The sequence below is a fragment of the Limulus polyphemus genome, unplaced genomic scaffold (genome assembly GCF_000517525.1).
Source record: "Limulus polyphemus unplaced genomic scaffold, Limulus_polyphemus-2.1.2 Scaffold2376, whole genome shotgun sequence".
NCBI classification, from domain to species: domain Eukaryota; kingdom Metazoa; phylum Arthropoda; class Merostomata; order Xiphosura; family Limulidae; genus Limulus; species Limulus polyphemus.
This window is the reverse complement of record NW_013667986.1, coordinates 1-12,644: the sequence shown is the minus strand read 5'-3', so window position 1 is coordinate 12,644 and position 12,644 is coordinate 1. Positions and strand designations below refer to the sequence as shown.

Sequence of the window (12,644 nt, the reverse complement as noted above, 5' to 3'; positions counted from 1 at the left end):
CCTCTAGTCTTACACTGCTAAATTAGGGACGGCTAGCACAGATAGCCCTCGTGTAGCTTTGCGCGTAATTCAAACCAAACCAAGTTTCTAACATTACATTAATGCACTATTATTATTTGTTACATTTGTATTATTTGCTCGCCTTTTCAGCCATGGGGTCGTTATAATGTGATGGTCAATCCCAGTATTCGTTGGTAAAAGAGTTGCCCAAGAGTTGGCGGTGGGTATTGTTGACTAGATGCCTTCCCTCTGGTATTTCACTGCTAAATTAGGAATGGCTAGCACAGATAGCCCTCATGTACGTCATTTAAGTAAATACAAATTATTTAGTGTAGTAGTACCATTAGTATAAAAAAGCAGGCTTAAATTCCATTGGCAACCAACAGAGAAAAAAAACATAAGGTCACGGGTACATGATATATTTCCTGTTTTTCGTGTATATTCTTTATTTATTACTATAAAAGTAACTGGTTTCTAAAGTTATAGAAATTACAACTTATTAGGTAGGATAATGCAAAAAAATAATAATAATTCTTCATTAGTTATACTCATGAGAATCTCATGCATTATATCATTCTATACAATAAGGTGTGCTACATGTACACAGTGGAATTATTTGTTAGACACAGGTCAACATGGAATATACAGTTAAATTAAGTATAAACAGATGGATACTGCTACAAGCTTTAAACTATTTAGGATAAACAGTTGCTGCATCTTGTTACAATTTGCAGTCATTCCAGAAAGAAAAAATGTTAATTTAGATTTATTGCGTTTTTTTTATGGTGGTTACATAGTTGGTCAAATCAACTGAACGTGTATAGAGTTAAGCTAGGGAAAATAACAGATAAATATAAAGTTTTACTGAAAAAAATGCTTGATATTTATTTTGGAGGTTTTAGGGATTACACAAAGGTAATTAGACAATTTTCAGATAAAGAAAAGTATTTTTAATCGTAACATGATTTGCACTTAAAGTAGTCAACACTCTGACTCCACATATTCACAGACAAATATTTAATAAAAATACTTAATCAAAAAATCTTATTTTATGTGTACAAAAGACTTGTAATGTTTTACTAAAAGCTTGCCAGATTTCGTGAAGATAAACAAAACTTATTAAAAGTTATAGTATAGAAACTCTGATGGTTGCTTTGGGGTTAAAAGGTCAGTCACATCGACCAGGCCTATAGAAACAGGATTAAATTGAAACTTTGCTTCAGAATCTAAGAAAACCATTTTATCTTATTATTTTATTAATTCAAAAACAGTTTCACAAAGCTTTGAATCAGAATGCTTTCAGTTGATATATGCAAGATACTAATGGATCTTGGTACCAAGCAATTTGTAAAGATGCAAGAAAAAAGCAGTGCCTATGTTCTTGAACACAAAAATCAGCTAAGATTACAAATCATAACCAGTTTTTAAAATGTAAATTATAAAATAAAAAAGAAAGGAAAATACAGTGAACTTAGAAATTGGTTTAATATTATTTTGAATGAAAACATTTTTTTTTTTCCTTTTCGTTCTCTAATTTTCATCAGCCTTTTGTTTCCGTCCAGAATTTCACTAAGATTTTTCATTATGGGTAGGAATATATGTAATTTTATCACCTGCTCGAAATTTAATTATATCTGTAAATTGATAAGTTAAGACAATTTGAAGTGATACCACTATGATACATATACATTGTGTAATTAACGATTACCTGCCATGACAAACAGTCCAATCAAAACAGACACAACACCTTTCTCAATCATTATTAACATCCTTCTATAATTCACTGATAAGGATAATAATTAAGTTAATTATGTCTATCAATACAATATACATCCCCTAGTGGTACAGTAGTAAATCTGCAGACTTGTAATGCTAAAACAGGGGTTTTGATACTCGTGATGGGCACAGCTCAGATAGTCCATTATGAGGCTTTGTGATTAACTGCAAACAAACAATACAGTGTACAGTTAACTTTTTTTATTGTTTCAATGTCACATGAACTTTCATTAACAACCAATGCATGTAATTGGTATTGACATATCTTGGTGGGGAGATCGGATCAAGCATGCCAGTTGACGATGATAACGATATACTGTCTTCGAGATTTGGTTGGCTTATGTTGAGAGTTTTGGAAACCAAGTGGGTTATAATACTGCCTTAAGCATGGTGATTCACCAACTATTCTGAAAATTAAAGGGGAATTGAATTTCACAACTGGAAAAAATAAAAGGTGAAATCAAACTTTTGAAGGTGAACTTTAAAGGATAGTGGCGTGACTGCTATGAAATATTTCAACTACTAATTGTTAGGAAATGATGCATATATTGTCAAGTCTATCATGTATCTTTTGTGAAATTAACTTCCTTTTCAAAAACTGAACTCGAGGAGAAATTAGTTTAAATTGAACTTATATTTCTCATTACAGTACAATATAAAGTTTCAAGACTCCAGATCTATGTTAAGATGTTTAATTCTCTGATTATTTTGTTGTTCATAGGTACAGAATTAAAATATTTATAGATTTTAATAATTTAAAGAAGTAATATAAGCCTGACAGTTTTAAAAATTTGAAGCTAGATTTTCGTACTTTAAAGAAGTAATCTAAGCCTGGCAGTATTAAAAATTTGTCGATTTTCATACTTTAAAGAAGTAATCTAAGCCTGGCAGTATTAAAAATTTGTAGATTTTCATACTTTAAAGAAGTAATCTAAGCCTGGCAGTATTAAACATTTGTAAATTTTCATACTTTAAAGAAGTAATCTAAGCCTAACAGTATTAAAAAATTTGTAGATTTTCATACTTTAAAGAAGTAATCTAAGCCTAACAGTATTAAAAATTTGTAGATTTTCATACTTTAAAGAAGTAATCTAAACCTAACAGTATTAAAAATTTGTAGATTTTCATACTTTAAAGAAGTAATCTAAGCCTGAATAGCAGTTGAACTTCTAAATATTTATAAATTAGTTTAGTCTAGTTGGTTGGATTATTAACAAACATTAGAGCCATGCCAACAAGAATTTAGGTTTGGAACTCATAAAATGCACAAATATATCTGGTTCCATAAACATTAAGGACTGGGTGTAGCAGTATTTGAACAACAATAACCTGTGCGATTGGAGCACCTGGTTTGTTAACATAGATATGATAAAACTTTGTTCTTTTGTAGATTTTTAATCTTTAAAAATCCAAAATTATATAAATCTATATACTGCTCCAATGAACTGCAGCCTTTGATAGAGTGGATGATTTCTTTATACTTTCTTTAGCTTAAGTACAGATTTTCTAGATGTGTTATGTTAATTACATGAAGAAACTTAACTGCTAAAAGGAAAAGGGTAAATGTATTTTAAATATTAATGTAACATACTTTGTGTTAGCTAAACTATTATTCGTGACATTTCTATTAAAAGTTTCCTTCTTTTCCAGGTTTTTCACGTACAAGACAAAAAACTTGACAAGCCATCTTTTCTCAACAAATCATTTTTTGGTTTCCTTGCTTTTAATGTCATTAGTTATTCACTACTCTTGACTGAACTAATATTGCTACAGTTAGGAGATCACAGTGAAAATGAAAGAGTAAGTTGATTTAATATCACCACCTTACATTGAAGGTTACCATAGGCCAGAAAGATAATTGGATCTAAAATCATTACATTTCAATGAATAAGATAATTAACTACAGTGAGAATGAATTGATATACACATAATTTAACATTATCACATACTTGAAACTGGCCTTTCACTGTATTTCACTTTTTATTTTTTTATAATTAAGGTATGTATTATGATAGTTTTTTTTCACAAAGCCGAGTAACAGTTTAACTACTCCAGAACAACATTACCTGCATAGTAATCTTCAGGTGTACTTTTGTACACCTGATATTTGACAGAGTGGTGTGAAACTTTTGCCTAGGCTCTTGGCTCTCACACTACCCCCCCCCCCAAAAAAAAATAAAAAAATAAATAAAGACAGTAAAGAGAGGGGCCTCTAAAATGTTAGAAAGGTGGGACTCTCAGATTTGATGGAACCACTTTATTTCAAAATTTGTATTAATATTTATGGAGCCATAAGAATCCACAACCTAAACTCAGATTTGAAAGTTTTAAAATTTGAGACCCCTATATAAGAACTGAAGGAACTTGGGGGATTCTCGGGACTAGATCCACAAAATTTATATCAGTACTAGAAAATTGGTATTTACAGGTAAGGGATAGTTCAAAATACATACCTCTATTTTTAAAACTTTGGAACTACTGTAATGGATGATCAAGGTGGTTTAAGGGGTTCTTAGAATTCACTGTGGAGATTTATGTTGAAATTGATAATGAAATGTGAATGTTTATTTAAAACAAGTTATTTCCCCTGAAATTTCACAGGTAATTGACTAGTTGTGCATACTGTTTATAATATTGGTTACAACTGCACACGAGATTTTGATCTAAATTACTATAACGTTAAGTATGATACGGAAGCTTTCACGTTCAAGTAACTTAATATTTTATTATTTGTAAAGAATTTGCTAGCCATAAACGACTAGCGTCTGTATATGTAAGATGGTAGTTTGTTTTAGTTCTTGAAATTAGTTTTAGTATCAGATATGTATTTCCTCTTTAATATTTCTAGCATACATTTTCTTATGTGATGATAAAGTTAAGTTTTTATGTCTTTAATTTCTTTTCAGAATTTTTTCACAAGTCTGTTCAATGGATTTTATGCTGGACTTATGCTTATTGTAGTAATATTTTTCCTTGTTTATGGGACACTCATGTACTTTCAGGTGAATTGTTTTCTCCTTATTGAAAATATGATGTTGTACTAGTTTTTCTGAAGTGATGATATTTCTACTGAAGAAGATAAAGTTTTATTCAGAATTTGAGAAATTAAAATCAAACCTTCTAAGGGAAGAACTTTATAAGTGACTCAGTACAATAGGACAAATATAATTCTAAGTGTATATTAAATGAATGAATTAAGCCTCATATTTATTAGTACCTCCAAACATTATTTAGATTGAGACAAAAATCAACATGAGATTGAGAAACTTTGTGGCTTTCTGTAATCTGTATTTTAAGTTCCTTTTAGTTTGACCAGTATTAACACTACCAGATTTACCTTCTGTTATGTAAGCCCCGGTTTATCTTATCTTTAATTTTCTCCAACATGTGTATAATCTTATTCATAGGTTTAAAAGTGGGATAAAATTTATGTTGTCTCTTAAAAACATTAAATAATTGACCTGTTAATACTGGAATGTAAAGTAAACGTAAATTATATATTAAGTTTTTTCAAAAATGCATTTTACATGGTATTCTTTACCTAACATTAAACCATGAATAAATTTATTAAATGCTGTATGTACTACTACTATTTGGTCTAAATCCTATTTCAATCACTACATATTTAATTAGTAACAATTCTGTACTTAAATATTCCTGTCTAGTACAACACAATGTAAACATAAGGCATAAAAATAATAATTTCTTTTTGTGTTTATGTATATATAAATATATATATGGTTGGCTGTGTAAATAATACAAAAATGTGATACCATATGACATACAAAAAGTATATATCTTAGAAACCAATGCCTTGTAAATAACTTGAAAGATGACATAGAAGGCATCAAAATGTCAAGTGTTTTTTAATTGGAAATAATTGATGCCTTTAATAAACATCTTTTGATTGTGTAAATATGAAAGGTATTTTTATTACTTATGAGATTTTAAACATTAAAGAAGTGTCAAACTTTCATACCTACTAGTATACTGTTATAGTAACATGACAGTTATGTAAAAAATATATGAAAAAAATTAGAATTGCATGAATAAACTCAACTTTATGTGAAATGAATACTGATTTTTAAAATTTTGAATCCAGCTTCGTGGAGGATTTATTCAAAGCTCATCAACAGCTGTCAATACATCTCAACTTCATCAGTCTCGACTAGGGCTTGTATCTCAAGGAGTTCTACTCCTCATTACCATAGCTTTTATTATCTCTGATGTTCTGGGAAGTTCTTGGAAAAATAAGTAAGTAATATCATTAAAAAAAATATACAAGAAAATTTTTGAATAAAAGTAGGTGGAGAACCAGAATATTTTTATAATTTTCTTTGCACATTTTTTTTTAATGTAGATGATATTCTTTTGAAAATGTTAAATAATTTTTTGCTACAAGTAGTTGTTAATCAAAGTATACAAAAACATCTCCAGAGACCGTATCAAAGTAAAAAATAATACTTGGAAAATAACCAATAGAACATTTGAAATTTAAATATGTTGTATTATGACAAATGTGTTAACGCTTTTGCGAGCGACGGGCTCGGTATAATATACACGAATTAAGTATTTATACAATAACTTTTATTGCACTAAGTGTATCTTCACAAAATCTGGTAGACTTTTAGTAAAGATTAGAAGTCTTTTGTACACAAAAAATCAGATTTTTTTAATGAAATATTTTTATTATAGATTTGTTTGTGAAAATATCAAGTCTGTTTCCTTACCAGTCCATGTGCAAAGTGATTTTCATGTTATAAACTAAAAAACTATTGTTCGTCCCAAAAATCTCGAATATTATTTGTGTAATCTCTAAAACCTCCTAAATACATTTCAAATGTTTGTTTTCAGTAAAACTTTATATTTTATCTGTTATTTTCTCTACCCTAACTCTATACAAAGTTGATCAATTTGACTGAACTCGTAACCCCCGCCCCAAAAAATCGAAATAAATCTAAGTTACTCTCTTTTTTTTCTAGAACGACTTTAAATGTAGTGTGTATCATGTTCTAAATACACAAATAAACCAAAATAAGGAGTAAAATACACATTAAACCTTGACACCAGAAGGAGTGAAAAAGCTCAGTATATTAATATAAGCATGCTAAAAGATTTCTGTGAAGATGGTATAATACAAACACCATGATAAAATAAAAATGAAGGCAGCAACTAAGAAATTCCACATATTTTTATACCAGCCAAAATGAAAGCTATTTAACGTTGGTTAAATTATCTAGTGATTATAACTGAGTTACAAGGGCTTCTTCACAATGGGGTAAGAAAAGAGCTTATGTACATGCTTATTTTTTTGCACTTTCTAGTATCACCAACTCTAAAAAATCAAAGAACTCTCACCTGGTGACCTTTAGTCAGGTCAGGAGTACTAGAACTTGACCTCTGACTGTAAGGATAAGGAGGTGGGGGTTTGTACTGGTATGAGAGATGCAGATTTACTAACAGTTGTTCTGCAGTCAGATCTGTTGGCAGGCCTTGTGATGTTAATTCAGGACTACTGTAGGTGTGTGAAGGAGGTACTGAAAGATCATTACTCCTGTAAAAGAACAAATACAAAAGACTTACTCGTTCCATTATATCCGTTGTTTTCATTAAACTGTCCATTCTGAAATCAACAGTGCTCATTATAATCAACTTTGTTCACCTTTTTTTTTACCAGCTCTTCAGATTATAACAACAGAACCTGAGAAGACTGACACAAACATGTGGAAGGTGTTATTCTATTATCATTTGTGTTGTTATATTTGTAAAAATATTATATCAACTCTGAGTAACAGCAACACTTTACATTAAAGAACTACTTTTGATTCTAGCTGGTTTGAATGAAACAGGTTAAAAACAAAGAAACAGTTAAGTCACACTGGTTACACAAGCTTATATGAAAGTTATTCTTGAAAAAGTATAGTTTGAATAAGGAATATTGTTTTAAGTACTTGTGAACAATGGTGAATATATATAATTTGGTCAGGAATTCTTGAATAAACAACAATAGTGAATATATAATTTGGTCAGGAATTCTTGAATAAACAACAATTATGCATATGTAAATTGATCAAGAAGTCTTGAATAAGAAACAATGGTAAGTATGTAACTTGGTCAGGAAGTTTTAAATAAAAGTATCAGCAGTCAACTTTGTTATCTTATTTCAAAAGAAGTTGGTAAAGGAACTGAAAAAACTATTCCATTTTGCAGAGGAAATGACCTCAAAGTTTTTCAGAACTATTCCTAAGTGCAAGATTTTCTTCTTTGCAATTTATAGAAAATAATTATGTATGCTGGTTGATCTTTCTAACATAAAAGAAATTCACAAAAGAACCAGAAAAACAATGTCATATTATATCAAAAATGACTTAACTCTGCACAAGTTATAGCTACAAAACTCATGTTTCAAAAAACACATTATCAAGTACATTATAGACATTACATTAAATGTAGTGTGTGAATTTGCCACAAGGTGTACCTGATTGCTTTGTTTGTTTGTTGATAAGCACAAAGCTAGAAAAATGGGCTACCTATGCTGTTCTTAATACGAGTACTAAAACCCAATTTTTAGCATTATAAGCCATTGTGCCAGCAGAAAAGGTGTGGGGAACAAATTATTGCAAGATTCTAATAACTTCCACAAACTTTCTGAAAAGTGTATTCAAAAAAACTTCTTTACTAAGTATATTTTATGGGCAATAACATATGGCTTTACAAAGTAAACTGTGTCAGTTTTTATCTGTAAATTATTAATGTCAAATTGTAAGCTTTGAATATATAGAGATAAACCTTTATAGCCCATAAGCTTCACTGGTATTTAGCAGTAACACCATCTCACCTGCTAAGACCTAAACCGACATCACTCACAACTCCAGCTGAACCATTACTTTTCAGGTGGGACAAATCAGTATAGTTTTTATACTGAGTGTAAGACTGCAGAGGAGCAGCTTGGTGGTAAGCGTGGGAGATGTCGACCTGACTGTCTGTTATGGTGGAGCTGGTCCGAGACTGACGGATACCACTATGGGTGGATGTATCTCCTAAACTGGTGCTAGGATTGAGAGAATATATCCCAATAAACATTCAGCATCAATTATTTAAGATTTTATAGATTTCTTATTATTTAAAAAATTATACAAAAGTTTTTTACTTCTAAAGGTCTACAATATTTGAAGAAAAAAATCTTTATGTTTTAAAAGTAACTAGCCGCAGGAAACATACTTTTCTATTCTGCTTTTGTTACTTTTAAGACATAAGCACTGAAATTAACATCAAGGTTTTCAGATGTGTATCTTACAATTTAGATAACCTTGAAAAATAGTGAGAATTGTAAATTTGCTGGGATATTTGTAAATAGTAGGTTAAACATGAAAGAGTCCATATTTCTATTAAATTCTAAGGAATTACTAACTAGACAGAAGTCGACATCAGAACAATTAAAATAAATTAAGTTTAGATGATATGATAGTTTTTATCTCATGCTAATACATTTAAGCTAATAGTCTAACCACTATTGATTAACAATCTCAATACAGGCTTGGTCAATTTGACCAACACCGTGACCTTTTTGTACTTGTTTAGTCTTTATGGATTAAATACTTATATTAATATCACAAGTCTTTCACATACAAAGTCATATTTCTTAGTGAAGTATTTTTAATAACATAAAATAAAGATCTGTCCATGAATATATTGAGTATCTGTTTTGAATAGTCTGTGTGAAAAGTAATTTTCATGTTAAAATTAAAAATACTTTTTCCTCATCTCAAATTTCCTTTATGTAATCCCTAAAACCTCCTAAATGCATTTCAAACGTTTTTTTTAAGTAAAACTATTATTTTCTCTACCCTACTTGAAAATGGGATCAGTCAATTCAACCGACCTCATAACAACCCCCCCAAAAAATCGAAATAAACCTAAGTTAACTTTTTTTTTCTCTTTCTAAAATGACTTCAAATTGTAACATGAAACTACATTCGTTTATTCAAAGTATCTCTAAATTCGCAACATGATACATGTATTTATAATTAAATTTTATTGTTTTATTGCCCTTTGAACCATGTATAACTACTATCTGCACTATTATAAGTTGTAAATCACCCAGGAAACATGCAGCTCAAGTTACGCTATCGAATTACATTACCCACGAGCTGCTTAAGTGTGTGCCTCATGAACCATTTTAATTATATTATTATTATTACTTATTTTACCTAATCTAGTCTTAAATAACCTAAAAAGATCAGTATTTTTAGATTTAGGTACTTTTACAATAATAAATACAGAATAAATATGAAAATAAGAAATAAATTACTTACCCAATCTTCTTTTTTCTTGATGTCGATTTAGAAAAGAGTTAACCCTAATTTTTTATACTATAGATAGTAATGCACTTAATAATTTTTATTTAACAAAATAATGCACTAAAGAATGTAGACTAATAACATGCAAAAAGTAGACAAATTCACTTACCTCTCAAAATTTTCCTGGCTTTCTAACTATGCAACAAGAGCCATTACAAATTCATTAAAGATAGTTGTTAATTTTCCCATGAGAACGAATCTTAAACTGTGAGTGAAAATGACAATATTCTGTTCAGAATACTTAATTTGATAGATGAAAATCTTGACTTTCTATTGGTTATAAGTAAGATATAATGAAACGTAAGAGAGAAGTATCAATGAATTGTGAAAGAGAAGACGTGACAGGTGGGTGTGACAGGATGGATCCGATTTTCTATTTGATAGCTCTGTAACCAAAAAAATTGAAGACTAAAAATTATGGTTTCTCTGAGCAATAACACTAGTGGAAATTCAGTATTTTTTAAATATTCCCCTGTAGAATTAAGAACTTAAAACTTGTATACTGTTAAAATATGGATTATTAGCTAATATTTTATGCTTTTCTAATTGGTATAACATAAACAAAAAGTAGTTTAATAAAATTTTGAATGTAAGACACTAAAACTTTGTGTCATGCGCAGTAAAGGATACCCAGGGTGATAGGGGTTAACAAGTGAAATCCAACTGCTGATAAAATGGTAATATAAACTCCAATTAGAGCAATACCTATGGATTCCATACTTTTGATGGACAGCAGTCTCGTAATCAGGAGCTTGTCGATACGATGGAAGTAAAGCTCGTCGTCTTTCTAGAGAAAGTTCTGAATGAATATAATTCTGCTGTTCAGGTTGTTTCTGTAAATCAGCAGTTGAAGACATGTCTTCACTGGCATGGAAATCATAGTAGGCAGTAACTGTGTGAGGGCGCACACGAGTTTCATGCGCACTGTGTAATGAAGATGATGACGTAAATGTTGTTGACAAAGCATTCTCTGAGAGGTGATGTTGTAAAGCTTGATGCTGCTGTTCTTGAAAGGACCTGTTGTTGATGTTTCTTTCTTCCTTATTGAACTCTTGTGATGATGTGAATGGACGATGTTCAACATAGCTTCCTTCAGTGTGGTAAATACCCAATTCATCTACATAAAACAGGAAAAGAAAAGCCTTTTCTGTTACTTCAGCTCTACACAAGCTATACTCCTAGTAGTTGAATCAACTCATTATTCAATTAATCCTCAGCCAACAAATCACATGCATCTGTTAGGCCTAGTGATAACAACTCTCTCAGAAAGAATGATTTGCTGAAATAATTTTGGGGTAAAAAATATTTTAAAAGCACAAATCAAACTTGCTAAATATACAGATGACTTGAAATTAATGAGTGATAATATTGTGCCATTATGGGAATGACCTAAGTCACAGTGATTGACTGGGAAAGGAAAGAATTAAAATCTAATTGGTAACTCATAACCTCTCTCAAATGTAATCTTGCAGATTCTGTCATCAGAAGATAAATGTTTCTGGTTTTTTAAAAGCAATATTCTCTGATGTTTTGTAATTAAAAGTATAAAGCATGATGATATTTTATATTCAATAAGTACTGATGTTATGTATTTATAAAATGCAGTGCGTGCTGGTGTTACACACACGTTTAATTTAAAGATAACAAGAGACTTGTTGGTCCATCTAGGATATCCCATACACTAAAATAAACTTATCAATCAAATATTTGTCAAGCCTTCTCTTAAACTCCCTTAAATCAACTGCATTAACCACATCTATGGACAACCCATACCAAAGGCCAACCACCTTATTAGAAAAATAAAGCTGTCTTAGCTGAAGATGGCTCCTATCTTGTCAAAATTTATATTTGTGTCCCTTAATCCTTCTGAAGATGAACAGAAAATGTCCTAACATTTTGTGTATAAATAACAACTATTTATAAGATATATAATTAGTATTTCATTTTTTACCAGCCATTTGTTTAAAATTCAGTAATATGGGTGTATTAACTACACCCCATTAAGCTTCTCTAAAAGTAAGAAGACTTGTAATTATGAAATTCAGTTGTACATAGTACATACCCAAAGATTCTTGACTTGCTTGAAAGTTATCCACAACAGCTTCTGAATTACCCTTGAAAAATCATTAAAACAACACATCATATTTACATTTGTATACCATTTTATATAATCTATATTTGTAATATGATTGGAATATAGGAGAACATGTCACAAAAATTATTACCTTATATTTTCTAATATAATCTAGTATGACAACATTTCTTAGTGCAATAACAGAACCAACATTGATAAATTCCATACCACATATCCGCAATATGTTCTAGATCAATTACATGTGTTATTGTGATAATATCACTTAATTACAATATGTTCTAGATCAATTACATGTGTTATTGTGATAATATCACTTAATTACAATATGTTCTAGATCAATTACATGTGTTATTGTGATAATATCACTTAATTACAATATGTTCTAGATCAATTACATGTGTTATTGTGATAAT

The 12,644-nt window shown here is 30.0% G+C and overlaps 2 protein-coding genes across 2 annotated transcripts in view; one reads left to right on the top strand and one right to left on the bottom strand.

The window, feature by feature from the left end:
• LOC106466763 overlaps positions 1-6,034 on the top strand; it is a 15,379-nt gene extending 9,345 nt beyond the window's left edge. The window contains exons 6-8 of the mRNA XM_022394849.1: positions 3,427-3,576; positions 4,683-4,778; positions 5,879-6,034. Coding sequence (XP_022250557.1) covers positions 3,427-3,576; positions 4,683-4,778; positions 5,879-6,034 — 402 coding nt within the window. The remainder of the gene's footprint in view (positions 1-3,426; positions 3,577-4,682; positions 4,779-5,878) is intronic.
• Positions 6,035-7,119: 1,085 nt separating this feature from the next.
• LOC111087613 (tyrosine-protein phosphatase non-receptor type 14-like) lies at positions 7,120-12,250 on the bottom strand (the record flags this gene model as incomplete). Its single annotated transcript, XM_022394852.1, has 4 exons — positions 7,120-7,330; positions 8,615-8,827; positions 10,842-11,253; positions 12,199-12,250. Coding segments are annotated over 4 exons (888 nt in total), but the record flags the coding sequence as incomplete, so codon positions are not given.
• Positions 12,251-12,644: the final 394 nt, after the last annotated feature.